General features: G+C 43.7%; 1 protein-coding gene across 2 annotated transcripts in view; it reads right to left on the bottom strand.

Annotated features, from left to right (window-relative positions):
• Window positions 1–12,793, bottom strand: part of LOC138950625 (kielin/chordin-like protein) — an 84,972-nt gene that overhangs the window by 41,854 nt on the left and 30,325 nt on the right. The window contains exons 10-18 of one of the 2 annotated variants that reach the window (XM_070322332.1): window positions 11,394–11,495; window positions 10,679–10,774; window positions 8,984–9,079; window positions 8,219–8,314; window positions 6,458–6,553; window positions 5,137–5,232; window positions 3,288–3,383; window positions 1,737–1,832; window positions 790–885 (exon numbers count right to left, since the gene is read on the bottom strand). In XM_070322332.1, coding sequence (XP_070178433.1) covers window positions 790–885; window positions 1,737–1,832; window positions 3,288–3,383; window positions 5,137–5,232; window positions 6,458–6,553; window positions 8,219–8,314; window positions 8,984–9,079; window positions 10,679–10,774; window positions 11,394–11,495 — 870 coding nt within the window. The remainder of the gene's footprint in view (window positions 1–789; window positions 886–1,736; window positions 1,833–3,287; window positions 3,384–5,136; window positions 5,233–6,457; window positions 6,554–8,218; window positions 8,315–8,983; window positions 9,080–10,678; window positions 10,775–11,393; window positions 11,496–12,793) is intronic. The other variant, XM_070322333.1, reaches the window with a different exon arrangement.

Raw genomic sequence — 12,793 nt, 5'->3', positions numbered from 1 at the left:
AGGTCCCTTCGTGTACACTACATTGGGGTGTGCACGTTAAAGATCCCACGATTGACAAAAGGGTCTTTCCTGGCAAAATTGTATAGGCATAGATAAAAAAAAATGTCCACCAAAATACCCGTGTGACTTGGAATAATAGGCCGTGAAAAGTAGGATATGCGCCGAAATGGCTGCGATCTGCTGGTCGATGTGAATGCGTGATGTATTGTGTAAAAAAATTCCATCTCACACGGCATAAATAGATCCCTGCGCCTTGAGTCCGAGTCTGGAGATACGCGCGCGATATAAGACTTCATATAACATACACTTGTGTATCTCATCTAAAGTCAGGTTAAAACCCGGGAACATGCCCCTAATGGCTTTGCCGTGAGGGCGTAAAACTGAAATTTCTCTCTCTCCCCCCCTCCCCCCCCCCCCCCCCATCGGGGGTTCTTTAAAAGGGGGTCCTCTGTATAAGAATATTGTAAAAACACGCCATATGTGACCCTCCACCACGAAATGAGTCGCATGTCACCTCGCGCGGTTCTGCGCTAGGCGTAATATAATTCCGGGGAGTGTCTGGTAACAGTGTGTGGGTCACCTTAGCCACAGGCTTATAACTCAAACAGTTTTCGCTCTTTTCTAAAACGGGTTTTACCACTGGATAGAGCATTAAAAAATCTTCAGGTAAATGTAAAAATATGAAAATCATTCAAAGGTGACATGCGACTCATTCGTGGTGGAGGGTCACATATTTGCGTTTTGTTTTGTCTCAGAGAGGGTCGCTACAAGACAAAATTGGAAACATACCGTAAGCTTTGCAGGCACAGGTTTTACAACCGTATTTGTCATTACTGTACTCGTAGCCATGGGAACAGGAGGCTGGGCACCTCACTGCTGGGCACTCTGTTTTAGGAGGATTAGCAATCATCATATTTAGTTTCCAATCAGACGTTTATAAAAGAATGGTAAATACCGGTAAGCAAATACGCTGGAACCAAACAGAATTTAAAGGAATTCTCTCCGTCAAACAAAAACAACACAAAACAGCATAATACAAATAAAACACAAAACACAAAAGAAAACACACACACACACAAAAACAACAACAATCAAATCTCCAAAACAGTTACACAGTTCGGTTTGGTGGTTAACCTTCGCCGGTGGTCGTGGGTCCGTGTGGACCCAGAAGGGTGTTTAATTGCAAATATCTCCTACACTAGTTGGAATGTTTTAATGAGCTTTTAAGAATGCCTCAGGCACCTAAAAAGCTCTAATGTCCTAAAAGATCATTATATTTCAGCGAGCAGTAATTAAAAAAACAAAGGTCAAATTTAGACTATACACGGAAGATATCGTGGGGCCGTGCGGGCCCATGTTTCTCAAAGAAAGATCCATACAATAACAATGTGGGTCCAAACGGCCCCACGACGTCTGCAGAAGGGTATGCATGTATTTCCTATTTGAGAAGCTTTAGTCCGCACGGTAATAATTAAATTAATAATTTAATTTAATTACTTCTCGCGGAAATTTAACCACGGCGTCTACGGAAGGGGATGCACGTTTTTGCTTCTTTGGAAAGCATGGGTCTACGGAAGGGTATGCATATTTTTCCTTCTTTGAGAAGCATGGGTCCGCTCGGCCCCACGATGTCTTCCGTGTGTTGTCGATAACGACGTCGGGCGAAGGTTAAAAAACCATTCGTGAACGAAAGGACTTTTGAAACAGAGAAAAACCCACAAAAAACACAGGCTTACCATAGGGTTTACAGGCACAGGTTTTACACCCGTACCCGTCAGCGCTGTACTCGAAACCATGGGAACAGTAATCCGGGCACTTCGGTTCTGGGCACTCTAAGATGGCAACAGTAGCAGTAAATGAGTATCAAAGATCATAAATCTGCACAATACCATGATACAATTAAATACATACCGCTATTCTACACTACATAGTTCTTCGTCTTCTTCTTCTGTGCTCATGGGTTGAAACTCCCACGTTCACTCTTGTTTTTGCACGAGTGGGTTTTTACGTGTATGACCCTTTTTCCCTGCCATTCAGGCAGCCATACGCCACATGTTAAAAGAAAGAAAACAAGTCGCGTAAGGCGAAAATACAACATTTAGTCAAGCTGTCAAACTCACAGAATGAAACTGAACGCAATGCAATTTTTCAGCAAGACCGTATACTCGTAGCATCGTCAGTCCACCGCTCGTGGCAAAGGCAGTGAAATTGACAAGAAGAGCGGGGTAGTAGTTGCGCTGAGAAGGATAGCACGCTTTTCTGTACCTCTCTTCGCTTTAACTTTCCGAGCGTGTTTTTAATCCAAACATATCATATCTATATGTTTTTGGAATCAGGAACCGACAGGGAATAAGATTAAAGTGTTTTAAAATTGATTTCAAAAATTTAATTTTGATAATAATTTTTATATTTTTAATTTTCAAAGCTTGTTTTTAATCCAAATATAACATATTTATATGTTTTTGGAATCAGAAAATGATGAAGAATAAGATAAACGTAAATTTGGATCGTTTTATAATTTTTTTAAATTTTTTATAATTTTCAGATTTTTAATGACCAAAGTCATTAATTAATTTTTAAGCCACCAAGCTGAAATGCAATACCGAAGTCCGGCCTTCGTCGAAGATTGCTTGGCCAAAATTTCAATGCATTTGATTGAAAAATGAGGGTGTGACAGTGCCGTCTCAACTTTTACAAAAAGCCGGATATGACGTATTTATCGGATATGACGTATTTAAAGAAAAAAACATCCGGGGATATCATTCCCAGGAACTCTCATGAAACATTTCATAAAGATCGGTCCAGTAGTTTGGTCTGAATCGCTCTACACACACACACACGCACAGACAGACAGACAGACAGACACACACACACACACACACACACACACACACACACACACACACACACACCACACACACACACACACACACACACACACATACACCACGACCCTCGTCTCGATTCCCCCTCTATGTTAAAACATTTAGTCAAAACTTGACTAAATGTAAAAAGAAGGGTAGGCTCATGGAACATGTTAACATTGTACTGGCTAATCGAAACAACCACTTCAACCTAGATCTATCATTGTTTACCTGTACTTTATCAATGTTTCAAGGGGACAAACAACATACACAGCAAACACATGATAACGATGCCAAGACAAAAACGTATCTTGGCTTGTGGACTTTGACACCCCCACCTCCCGACCACCTTCCTGTCCTTATCCGTCGCTTTATAGGCAGGTTCTGGTTTAGTTTACCGGAACATAAAGCAGCTCAACTCACCGAAAGGTTTACACGCACAGGTTTCACATCCATACTGGTCAGTGGTGTACTCATACCCATGTTTGCAATGGTCTGGGCACGTACTGTCCGGGCATACTGCACAGTAACATATTGGTCAGTGGTGTACTCATACCCATGTTATCAATGGTCTGGGCACGCACTGTCTGGGAATTCTGCACAGTAACATATTGGTCAGTGGTGTACTCATACCCATGTTTGCAATGGTCTGGGCACGTACTGTCCGGGAATTCTGCACAGTTACATATTGGTCAGTGGTGTACTCATACCCATGTTTGCAATGGTCTGGGCACGTACTGTCCGGGATTACTGCACAGTTACATATTGGTCAGTGGTGTACTCATACCCATGTTTGCAATGGTCTGGGCACGTACTGTCCGGGCATTCTGCACAGTAACATATTGGTCAGTGGTGTACTCATACCCATGTTTGCAATGGTCTGGGCACGTACTGTCCGGGAATTCTGCACAGTAACATATTGGTCAGTGGTGTACTCATACCCATGTTATCAATGGTCTGGGCACGCACTGTCTGGGAATTCTGCACAGTAACATATTGGTCAGTGGTGTACTCATACCCATGTTTGCAATGGTCTGGGCACGTACTGTCCGGGAATTCTGCACAGTAACATATTGGTCAGTGGTGTACTCATACCCATGTTTGCAATGGTCTGGGCACGCACTGTCTGGGAATTCTGCACAGTAACATATTGGTCAGTGGTGTACTCGTACCCATGTTTGCAATGGTCTGGGCACGTACTGTCCGGGAATTCTGCACAGTAACATATTGGTCAGTGGTGTACTCGTACCCATGTTTGCAATGGTCTGGGCACGTACTGTCCGGACATTCTGCACAGTAACATATTGGTCAGTGGTGTACTCGTACCCATGTTTGCAATGGTCTGGGCACGTATTGTCCGGGCATTCTGCACAGTAACATATTGGTCAGTGGTGTACTCGTACCCATGTTTGCAATGGTCTGGGCACGTACTGTCCGGGAATTCTGCACAGTAACATATTGGTCAGTGGTGTATTCGTACCCATGTTTGCAATGGTCTGGGCACGCACTGTCTGGGAATTCTGCACAGTAACATATTGGTCAGTGGTGTACTCGTACCCATGTTTGCAATGGTCTGGGCACGTACTGTCCGGGAATTCTGCACAGTAACACAAAACAGCAATAGAAAAAGCAAGCCTTAAGTTGTGACATCTTAAACACTGGTGCTTTTTTTTTAAGCCATAAAGATCATTTCAGTTCAAAACAATACGAAGGAGCCTTTTTCCAGCTTGATATTCAGTTTGCCAGAGAGAATATCTACGAAAGAATACTTGCTTTGACGATAATTTTGGTTAAAACGTGTATGACTGAACAATTGAGAAGTACCGTATTACGGTACTGTTATGACCGCGCAAAATATCCGATTATGAATATTTCCTCTGTGCAAGAAGTGTCTTTTTTTCTCAGTCGCCCTTTCTCGGCATTACTTTGAACGAAAACTGCTTTTTTCATATCCAGATTGCAATTATGAACACACGAGCAGAATCTTTACACGATGTCAAAAGCCAGGCCATACTTTGGGTTTAGGGCTCCTTTTGAAGTAATTGAAGTGATCACGCTATCCATATACCAAAATCGGTTTATTTCGTTGTACCATTGCATTCCCTAGGCAAGCCGTCTAGCCAAGTCAACACATGCATTGATTATGTACTACTTTAGAGGATTGTCAATATTGACGCTGATGTGCTAACGACACTAATCGCAACGTATGGACACACACCGAAGAATATAAGTACCACAGAGATATAGTCTTAACTCTGTGGGCTGTACTCACCGTAAGCCTTACAGGCACAGGTTTTACATCCGTACTGGTCAGTGCTGTACTCGTAGCCATGGGAACAGGAGGCTGGGCACTTCACCGCTGAGCACACTGTTTAGAGCAAGAAGACACTGCGAACATTGATCATCAATTAACTCCATGCTAGAACATTCTTCTCTTTACACCCCCGGTATAGGGGTGTGTATAGGTTTCACTCGATGTGTTTGTGTGTTTGTGGCGGTGTTTGTGTGTTTGTGTTCGCAAGTAGATCTCAAGAATGAACAGACCGATCGTCACCAAACTTGCTGAACACGTTCTATACATTCCTGAGACGGTCCTTACAAAAATTGGGACCAGTCAAACACACGGTTAGGGAGTTATTGGTGGATTAAAATTATACAAGGCCTTATAGACGGACACCCCCGTTGGTCAAAGGGAAATAACCATTCTCACTGCCACCAACTGAGAAGGTTATTTCCCTTTGACGGGGGTGTTGTTCCTATCGGAGGAATTTCTTGTTTTCTTTATCGTTCAAGGGCTGAAACTCCTACATTCACTCATGTTTGTACACGAGTGGATTTTTATGTGTATGGCTGTTTTTTTACCCCGCCATTCAGGCAGCCACACGCCGCTTTCGGGAGAAGCATGCTGGGTATTTTTGTGTTTCTATATCCCACCGAACTCTGACATGGATTACAGGATCTTTCCATGCGCACTTGGTCTTGTGCTTGCGTGAACACACGAAGGGGGATAAGGCGCTAGCAGGTCTGCACATAAGTGACATGGGAGATCGGAAAAATATCCACCCTTAAGCCACCAGGCGGCCACGGCCGGGATTTGAACTCACGACCTTCCGATTCGGAGGCTATGTCTTATCCAATACGCCACCGCTAGAATCAGTATTACCACTAGGCCAACCGTGCCGGTTTATGAAAGAATGGTAAATACCGGTAAGCAAATACGCTGGAACCAAACAGAATTTAAAGGCATTCTCTCCGTCAAACAAAAACAACACAAAACAGCATAATACAAATAAAACACAAAACTTGACTAAATGTAAAAAGAAGGGTAGGCTCATGGAACATGTTAACATTGTACTGGCTAATCGAAACAACCACTTCAACCTAGATCTATCATTGTTTACCTGTACTTTATCAATGTTTCAAGGGGACAAACAACATACACAGCAAACACATGATAACGATGCCAAGACAAAAACGTATCTTGGCTTGTGGACTTTGACACCCACACCTCCCGACCACCTTCCTGTCCTTATCCGTCGCTTTATAGGCAGGTTCTGGTTTAGTTTACCGGAACATAAAGCAGCTCAACTCACCGAAAGGTTTACACGCACAGGTTTCACATCCATACTGGTCAGTGGTGTACTCATACCCATGTTTGCAATGGTCTGGGCACGTACTGTCCGGGCATACTGCACAGTAACATATTGGTCAGTGGTGTATTCATATCCCTGTTTGCAATGGTCTGGGCACGTACTGTCCGGGCATTCTGCACAGTAACATATTGGTCAGTGGTGTACTCGTACCCATGTTTGCAATGGTCTGGGCACGTACTGTCCGGGCATACTGCACAGTAACATATTGGTCAGTGGTGTACTCATACCCATGTTTGCAATGGTCTGGGCACGCACTGTCCGTGCACACTGCACAGTAACATATTGGTCAGTGGTGTACTCATACCCATGTTTGCAATGGTCTGGGCACGTACTGTCCAGGAATTGTGCACAGTAACATATTGGTCAGTGGTGTACTCGTACCCATGTTTGCAATGGTCTGGGCACTTCACGGGCACACTGCACAGTAACATATTGGTCAGTGGTGTACGCGTACCCATGTTTGCAATGGTCTGGGCACGTACTGTCCGGGCATACTGCACAGTAACATATCGGTCAGTGGTGTACTCATACCCATGTTTGCAATGGTCTGGGCACGCACTGTCCGGGCACACTGCACAGTAACATATTGGTCAGTGGTGTACTCGTACCCATGTTTGCAATGGTCTGGCCACGTACTGTCCGGGAATTCTGCACAGTAACATATTGGTCAGTGGTGTACTCGTACCCATGTTTGCAATGGTCTGGGCACGTACTTTCCGGGCACACTGCACAGTAACATATTGGTCAGTGGTGTACGCGTACCCATGTTTGCAATGGTCTGGGCACGTACTGTCCGGGAATTCTGCACAGTAACATATTGGTCAGTGGTGTACTCATACCCATGTTTGCAATGGTCTGGGCACGTACTGTCCGGGCATTCTGCACAGTAACATATTGGTCAGTGGTGTACTCGTACCCATGTTTGCAATGGTCTGGGCACGTACTGTCCGGGAATTCTGCACAGTAACATATTGGTCAGTGGTGTACTCATACCCATGTTTGCAATGGTCTGGGCACGTACTGTCCGGGAATTCTGCACAGTAACACAAAACAGCAATAGAAAAATCAAGCCTTAAGTTGTGACATCTTAAACACTGGTGCTTTTTTTAAGCCATAAAGATTATTTCAGTTCAAAACAATACGAAGGAGCCTTTTTCCAGCTTGATATTGAGTTTGCCAGAGAGAATATCTAAGAAAGAATACTTGCTTTGACGATAATTTGGGTAAAACGTGTATGACTGAACAATTCAAAAGTACCGTATTACGGTACTGTTATGACCGCGCAAAATATCCGATTATGAATATTTCCTCTGTGCAAGAAGTGTCTTTTTTTCTCAATCGCCCTTTCTCGGCATTACTTTGAACGAAAACTGCTTTTTTCATATCCAGATTGCAATTATGAACACACGAGCAGAATCTTTACACTATGTCAAAAGCCAGTCCATACTTTGGGTTTAGGGCTCCTTTTGAAGTAATTGAAGTGATCACGCTATCCATATACCAAAATCGGTATATTTCGTTGTACCATTGCATTCCCTAGGCAAGCCGTCTAGCCAAGTCAACACATGCATTGATTATGTACTACTTTAGAGGATTGTCAGTATTGACGCTGATGTGCTAACGTAATCGCAACGTATGGACACACACCGAAGAATATAAGTACCACAGAGATATAGTCTTAACTCTGTGGGCTGTACTCACCGTAAGCCTTACAGGCACAGGTTTTACACCCGTACTGGTCAGTGCTGTACTCGTAGCCATGGGAACAGGAGGCTGGGCACTTCACCGCTGAGCACACTGTTTAGAGCAAGAAGACACTGCGAACATTGATCATCAATTAACTCCATGCTAGAACATTCTTCTCTTTTTCTTTTTCGTTCAAGGGCTGAAACTCCTACATTCACTCATGTTTGTACACGAGTGGATTTTTATGTGTATGGCTGGTTTTTTTACCCCTCCATTCAGGCAGCCACACTCTCATGAAACATTTCATAAAGATCGGTCCAGTAGTTTGGTCTGAATCGCTCTACACACACACACACACGCACAGACATACACACACACACACACACACACACACACACACACACACACACACACACACACACACACACACACACACACACCACGACCCTCGTCTCGATTCCCCCTCTATGTTAAAACATTTAGTCAAAACTTGACTAAATGTAAAAAGAAGGGTAGGCTCATGGAACATGTTAACATTGTACTGGCTAATCGAAACAACCACTTCAACCTAGATCTATCATTGTTTACCTGTACTTTATCAATGTTTCAAGGGGACAAACAACATACACAGCAAACACATGATAACGATGCCAAGACAAAAACGTATCTTGGCTTGTGGACTTTGACACCCCCACCTCCCGACCACCTTCCTGTCCTTATCCGTCGCTTTATAGGCAGGTTCTGGTTTAGTTTACCGGAACATAAAGCAGCTCAACTCACCGAAAGGTTTACACGCACAGGTTTTACATCCATACTGGTCAGTGGTGTACTCATACCCATGTTTGCAATGGTCTGGGCACATACTGTCCGGGCATACTGCACAGTAACATATTGGTCAGTGGTGTATTCATACCCATGTTTGCAATGGTCTGGGCACGTACTGTCCGGGAATTCTGCACAGTAACATATTGGTCAGTGGTGTACTCATACCCATGTTTGCAATGGTCTGGGCACGTACTGTCCGGGCATTCTGCACAGTAACATATTGGTCAGTGGTGTACTCATACCCATGTTTGCAATGGTCTGGGCACGTACTGTCCGGGCATACTGCACAGTAAGATATTGGTCAGTGGTGTACTCATACCCATGTTTGCAATGGTCTGGGCACGTACTGTCCGGGCATACTGCACAGTAAGATATTGGTCAGTGGTGTACTCATACCCATGTTTGCAATGGTCTGGGCACGTACTGTCCGGGCACACTGCACAGTAACATATTGGTCAGTGGTGTACTCATACCCATGTTTGCAATGGTCTGGGCACGTACTGTCCGAGCACACTGCACAGTAACATATTGGTCAGTGGTGTACTCGTACCCATGTTTGCAATGGTCTGGGCACGTACTGTCCGGGCACACTGCACAGAAACATATTGGTCAGTGGTGTACTCGTACCCATGTTTGCAATGGTCTGGGCACGTACTGTCGGGGCACACTGCACAGTAACATATTGGTCAGTGGTGTACTTGTAGCCATGTTTGCAATGGTCTGGGCACGTACTGTCCGGGAATTCTGCACAGTAACACAAAACAGCAATAGAAAAATCAAGCCTTAAGTTGTGACATCTTAAACACTGGTGCTTTTTTTTTAAGCCATAAAGATAATTTCAGTTCAAAACAATACGAAGGAGCCTTTTTCGAGCTTGATATACAGCTTTCCAGAGAGAATATTTAAGAAAGAATACTTGCTTTGACGATAAATTGGGTAAAACGTGTAAGACTGAACAACGATACTTTCAAATGCTATTAAAAATAACTGATCACTGTTCCTTAGATTCAGAAGTACCGTATTACGGTACTGTTATAACCGCGCAAAATATCCGATTATGAATATTTCCTCTGTGCAAGAAGTGTCTTTTTTTCTCAGTCGCCCTTTCTCGGCATTACTTTGAACGAAAACTGCCTTTTTCATATCCAGATTGCAATTATGAACACACGAGCAGAATCTTTACACGATGTCAAAAGTCTTCCTCGATCATTTCATCTCAGCAAATACTAAAAGTACAACCTACGTCATTGTCTGCCAGGCCATACTTTGGGTTTAGGGCTCCTTTTGAAGTAATATTATTGAAGTGATCACGCTATCCATATACCAAAATCGGTATATTTCGTTGTAGCATTGCATTCCCATGGCAAGCTGTCTAGCGAACCTGTCTTATCCACTAGGCAACTGTGCCCGTTTGAAGACATCGAAATGATCACGCTGTTTATATTCCAAATTCGGTATATTTCGTTGTACCATTGCATTCCCTAGGCAAGCCGTCTAGCCAAGTCAACACATGCATTGATTATGTACTACTTTAGAGGATTGTCAATATGGACGCTGATGTGCTAACGACACTAATCGCAACGTATGGACACACACCGAAGAATATAAGTACCACGGAGATATAGTCTTAACTCTGTGGGCTGTACTCACCGTAAGCCTTACAGGCACAGGTTTTACACCCGTACTGGTCAGTGCTGTACTCGTAGCCATGGGAACAGGAGGCTGGGCACTTCACCGCTGAGCACACTGTTTAGAGCAAGAAGACACTGCGAACATTGATCATCAATTAACTCCATGCTAGAACATTCTTCTCTTTTTCTTTTTCGTTCAAGGGCTGAAACTCCTACATTCACTCATGTTTGTACACGAGTGGATTTTTATGTGTATGGCTGTTTTTTTACCCCGCCATTCAGGCAGCCACACGCCGCTTTCGGGAGAAGCATGCTGGGTATTTTTGTGTTTCTATATCCCACCGAACTCTGACATGGATTACAGGATCTTTCCATGCGCACTTGGTCTTGTGCTTGCGTGAACACACGAAGGGGGATAAGGCGCTAGCAGGTCTGCACATAAGTTGACCTGGGAGATCGGAAAAATATCTACCCGTAAGCCACCAGGCGGCCACGGCCGGGATTTGAACTCACGACCTTCCGATTCGGAGGCTATGTCTTATCCAATACGCCACCCATTCCAAGCGACAGAGACAAAGAAACAAAGAGTCAGATAGATAGAGAAAGACAGGCAAATAGAGAAACGCATAAACAGATAGGCACTCTGAACATAAGATAACATAATAGAGTTTATAACAACATTTATAACGAAGATGACTTGGGCAATTACTCTGCTAAGCACATGCAGAACTCACCGTAAGGTTTACAGACGCAGGACCCACATCCGTATTGGTCAGTAGGCCTACTGTACTCGTAACCACGGGGACAGGAGTCAGGGCACTTCACTTCTGAGCACACTGTACACAAAATGAGAGTAATACTTCTCATCTATAACCATAGCAGGGCTCCCCACGGACGCCCGTCCTGGAGGGCCCCGGTGTAACACGAAATTTTTACTCCACGAAAAATTTACTCCGGAGTAAATATTTCGTACGAAATTCTTACTCCGAGTACACTTTTCGTACGAGAAAAGAACTCCCCAAGGCACGAAAAAATTACTCCCTCCACGAAATTTTTACTCCCCATTTTTTTTTACTTCCAGTAAAAATCTCGTACGCAAAAATGGGATGCGGGCGAAGGGATAATGCCAATAAGTGATCTCGCGCACACGAATGTCGCGCTACCCTCCTTCCACCCCTTCCACCACCAAGACTAACAAGGGACAAGGGAGTAAAAATGTCGTACACCTGGCATGGGAAGTTAAATTGCTTGTGTTTGGGTGAAGTAATTTATTCGTTATTTATTCGTCAGGGGAGTAACATTTGTGTACGAAATGTTTACTCGGAACTCACCTGTCTTGGGGAGTAATTTTCTCGTGAAATGGGGGAGTGCTTTTTGACTCACATGCGAAGCAAAAGTGAGTCTATGTACTCACCCGAGTCGTCCGTCCGTCCGTCCGTCCGTCCGTCCGGCCGGCCGGCCGGCCGTCCGGAAAACTTTAACGTTGGATATTTCTTGGACACTATTCAGTCTATCAGTACCAAATTTGGCAAGATGGTGTATGATGACAAGGCCCCAAAAAACATACATAGCATCTTGACCTTGCTTCAAGGTCAAGGTCGCAGGGGCCATAAATGTTGTCTAAAAAACAGCTATTTTTCACATTTTTCACATTTTCTCTAAAGTTTTTTAGATTGAATACCTCACCTATATATGATATATAGGGCAAAGTAAGCCCCATCTTTTGATACCAGTTTGGTTTACCTTGCTTCAAGGTCAAGGTCACAGGAGCTCTTCAAAGTTGGATTGTATACATATTTTGAAGTGACCTTGACCCTGAACTATGGAAGATAACTGTTTCAAACTTAAAAATTATGTGGGGCACATGTTATGCTTTCATCATGAGACACATTTGGTCACATATGATCAAGGTCAAGGTCACTTTGACCCTTATGAAATGTGACCAAAATAAGGTAGTGAACCACTAAAAGTGACCATATCTCATGGTAGAAAGAGCCAATAAGCACCATTGTACTTCCTATGTCTTGAATTAACAGCTTTGTGTTGCATGACCTTGGATGACCTTGACCTTGGGTCACATGTATTTTGGTAGGAAAAATGTGTAAAATATTGTTTTTCTCAGTTTTATTGTAAA

This window comes from Littorina saxatilis, linkage group LG16, assembly GCF_037325665.1.
Source record: "Littorina saxatilis isolate snail1 linkage group LG16, US_GU_Lsax_2.0, whole genome shotgun sequence".
In the NCBI taxonomy this organism is placed as follows: domain Eukaryota; kingdom Metazoa; phylum Mollusca; class Gastropoda; order Littorinimorpha; family Littorinidae; genus Littorina; species Littorina saxatilis.
Note: the sequence above shows the minus strand (reverse complement) of the source record. Positions and strands in the feature narration are given on the sequence as shown.